This window comes from Sphaeroforma arctica (assembly GCF_001186125.1).
Source record: "Sphaeroforma arctica JP610 unplaced genomic scaffold supercont1.58, whole genome shotgun sequence".
Taxonomy (NCBI): domain Eukaryota; class Ichthyosporea; order Ichthyophonida; genus Sphaeroforma; species Sphaeroforma arctica.
In genome coordinates this window covers 117,937-122,221 of record NW_014040500.1, presented here as the reverse complement: position 1 = coordinate 122,221, position 4,285 = coordinate 117,937, and the positions used below count along the sequence as shown (strand labels likewise).

The following is a 4,285-nucleotide window of genomic DNA, read 5'->3' as shown; positions in this document are numbered from 1 at the left end:
TGATACATATTCGATTCCGTTGCCCGCACAAGTCTCCTATAGCGTTGCAAGAGTGTCTATAGATGTAAAGAAAAGTCTGAAAGAGAATTGTTAAGTGGAGACGGTTCCTTGGACCTACCATACCGCTACGCGGTTCCGATTGGTACAAGAGTGTGGTTGTATACACACACACACGCACACACACACACACAGGCCGTCACTTCAGTTTGACGGTCCCTTTATCCAATTGTATAAAGCTAAGATATCTGAGATCCAACCGCTTCGGATCTAGACTACCCCACAGCTTGCAGTCCATCTACCTATACACATACGAATGATAAGATGGTTGGTGAACCATTTCGGGGCTTGTTTCCACCACTTGTTTGCTAACTAGGCCTAAGTAAGCGATTTACATAAATCTATTGACCTTAAACTTATATTCTAGAACACTACCCCATTCATTTTTAGTCGAAGCTTCGCCAGGCGCACTGAAACAGTAGTTGAACACAAATGAGTAGTGTTAATCCTTTAGTGCGCTTGGTGAGGCTCGAGAAACAACGGTGGGAATATACTATCACCGTAAATCGCTTGCTAAGGTCTTATTCGCCGAGAAGTGGGTCGAAGCACTAGCCGTAGCCGTACATACAGTAGGGAATATTCCGGTGATGGACAATTAACCGGGAGTGCAGATTGTTTTATCCATATTTGGCCACCTACCGCCTTGCTTGGTCTATTGGCTGTAGTTATATGTCTTATATATACAAACACCTGTATAACCACATTTTATTTATATGCGCGTCACTTATACTATTTTATCTGATCTTCCACGTATCATTAGGGTCTGGTGATGGGTTCAACTGTTGGACTGATCTTGAATCACTACGTACTGCCTCATTAAACGAGGCAACTCTTTGGAAGTAATATACGAGTCTCAATAAAGAACATTTGCAATACAGCTCGCTTGCTCTTGTCAGACAACGCCTATATGAATACTCTCAAGTGTACGTCCATCCGGTTGAGGCTCTGAAATGGGTTCTCTGGCTGCCCGAGTGCACGCGTGTGCATGGAATATGTACGACAGACAGTAGTGAACAATTATTCTATTGTAGTAGTTCAACTTCTCTAGGGTCTAAGGTTCTAAAATGGCGACTACTGTACTGTCGCATCATACTCTTGTGATATGTGTGATGTACCAGAGTTCGTCTTTAAGGTTTAGGAGTATAGGGTTTAGTGTGATATGTGTTGCATACCTAAGTTCGTCTACACATCCCCTCATGCACAAGGTATGATCTGTCTCTAACCACAGTTTATCGTAACCTTCATCTGATTGATTGATGAAGTACACAGCCAGTCAAGAGTACGGCACTGACAGTTCGGTACTTGCGTAGAATAGTCTTTCAAATACAAGTAATTTGACCCAAACTTGTGAACACAAATCAATTCGATTTCGATTAGGGTTTATAAAACCGAGAAATACGCGACAACCCGTTAGTGACCGCTCAATTCATTCGGTAGAGGTGCTGCTTCGAAGGGGCTATCTCCGGTCCACAAGCGCAAACGGCTGCAAAGGCGGATTGAGAGGCGTGTTTCGGTGATGAAAATTGGCTTTATAGATGCAAAATCTGAGAGAAACAGAGAGAAACATAAATAGATTTGCAGGGTCAGTAGGTAAACGTCCTGAAGGCTGACTTCAGGACCGGCGAGGTGGACTGGAAAACCCCCTCAATCTGTGCAATAAGCGAAATGTAAAAGAATCGGTGTTAACTGATCGCATGCATTGGCGTGGCCTATCTATGCGGCGTGTTATGACTTGTGAGTCTGCGATGTATTTGGCTACTGATTGGAATTGCTTTAAAAGTGCTCGCGCGCCATTAAGGTGTAGCTGATACTAGACGACACGGGAAAACTCGATCCGGATGATGAGGTCTGACATACTAAGTCATGCGGTTGCATATCCATATTCGTTTCAAGCTCAATGAAGTTCGGCAATAAAAGAGAGCGAGAGAGAGAGAGAGGTGTGAGCACCCATTATTTTGTATCATTTTCTATATATGCCAATGGGTATTTGAAGCTCATTAGACCGACCTTCCACTTCCACCGCAGGAGCTTATACCTAATTGCTTTTGTTTCCAGCCTCCTCTTTCCACAATCACTAAGAGAGGGCAAAGGCAAGCCCTATACGCCTCACGACTAGGAATCACTAATTCTACAGACCCATTATTCTTTAGAACGGCAACGCAAATCTGACAGTGAAATGTGTAGCGTAGAGAGTAGTGATGGAGTGGGGGGTGTTGTACACATGTGTAGCGTAGACAGTAGTGATGGAGTGTGGGGTGTTGTACTCATGTGTAAAGTAGACACGGAACAAGTCGTCTTTTGACACTCTAACCTCTTCAACTCGCTCTTGATTTGCCCTGTAAGCATCGTATGTATCCATGAATTGCTCATCATTCCACAGAACTAAGTAGAACTGTCTATTCACCCTCTATTGCATACCTGTTCACCCTCTATTGCATATTTCTATGAGAATATATAAATGATACCAACCATACAGGTATCTTTAAATACTGCTCTAAAATCAGCGGCAGGATAGCACCTCAATGGAATATGGCAACGCTGACAACAGCAATTTGGATATAAGGCGAGAATGAGCGTGCTTGTAGGTATGGGCGGGTCAACCACTCCCCACTATGCATGGCTTTCGGTGTGGTGCCCATAGACCATTCGTGATATAAAATATTATCGGAATCTTAAATTGCGACATCCAAAACAAATGAATTTATGGCAGAAGCTATTTACACTACTATTTACTTTTTATTACTTTTGATTATTTACGCTACCACCCGTAACTTTATGCCCGATTACTTGCCCGATTACTCAGTTGCTCTGGTCGGTCTTGTCTTACTCCGGCCTGTACGGTGCAAAATATGTGACAAATGGTTGGAACATTGAAATAATAGTTATGATTAAAGAGTATGTAGCAGACACCGTCGAAAGCAAATAACTCACTTAGAAAGGTCGATATGTAGACAGCCGTGTACAGCTTTGGAGAGTCGAGCAAGTAACGGAAGCTACGAAACCCTAAACCCTAAGCAAATGGAAATCTCCATGTTTCTGCCTAGGAAGGGTAGATATTCCAAACCCAAGACCTGACGACGACCAACAAAAACATATACGCAATGCTAACACAGTCCTATACTACTTGCATGGAGGGCAAACACTCTCCTGGGGCCAAGCTCATATGATCTGTCTATCACCCGTGTAAATTTAGGACAATATTGAACCTAAAAAAGAACAGCGCACACCCGTAACCAAGTGAACTGGACATACCGGGTCCCTTAGGTTTAACAATACGCTTCGTGGCTTCCACCACTGGTGGGTGCACCTCAGTATGTAGGGCCTCGTGTGTGAGTTCACTCCCGTCGCTTACTTCCATCTAGATAAATAATTGTTTAGGGTGGTATAATCAGTCAAGGACAATACAAGGCTGGGGAGACATGCCTAGGTTTGCTTCTTGGGTTTGAAGACAGTTCGGTACCGGCAGAAGCCCTTTTAGTTGTCCACACTCACACACAGAGGAATGAGCACTCGTAAACATTAAAGCCAATGAGTTGTCCAAATTACGTACCAAACCCCCTAAACCCTGAAAACCCTAAATACACTAAACATCGAGAAAGTGTACACCAAAACAAATCCGCGCACAACACCGCATTATTTTCTCATATACTTATGTAGCTGGAAGTTGCACAAAAAAAAAGGGAGGGGGGGTGGACAGTGATTCGAAAGGAGTGGTTTGAGGTCTACTTAGCACCCATATACGTTACACGTGTACACTTACATAATATAAATTGTGCAGCTAAAGAGAGGAATGGTATGTGGCTTCATTAGCGCCCTTATACCGTACACGTGTACACTTACATAATATAACTTGTGCAACTAAAGAGAGGGATGGTATGTGGCTTCAATAGCAACCCTTGTACTGCACACTTATACGATACAATTAGTGCGTCCCACGTACTCGTAAATACAACAAGACACGACATGCACGTACCTTATGTGTAGCAGTTACGCCACAGTCAACGGCGATCGAGATCACTTCGTTCTTACACGACGCATACAGCATACGCTCTTTGATGGGGCAGTTGAAGCCAGGACAACTGTAGATGAAGACTGAGTGCCAGATAGGATGCAGAGGGAGGGATGCCGTTAGTAGGAGGTTACTGTTGGTGTTGTTGTTGTTTAGGTGTGGCATTGTGGTGACGGGCCGTTCTAGTGATTTAGTCGCATAATATCAAGGGATATATAT

General features: G+C 43.6%; 1 protein-coding gene across 1 annotated transcript; it reads right to left on the bottom strand.

The window, feature by feature from the left end:
* Positions 1-2,777: 2,777 nt before the first annotated feature.
* Positions 2,778-4,231, bottom strand: SARC_01478 (hypothetical protein; the record flags this gene model as incomplete). The annotated part of the gene is made up of 3 exons (XM_014304810.1): positions 2,778-2,890; positions 3,310-3,415; positions 4,031-4,231. The coding sequence occupies 3 exons, from the start codon at positions 4,229-4,231 to the stop codon at positions 2,853-2,855; spliced, it is 345 nt and encodes a 114-aa protein (XP_014160285.1). The 3' UTR covers positions 2,778-2,852.
* Positions 4,232-4,285: the final 54 nt, after the last annotated feature.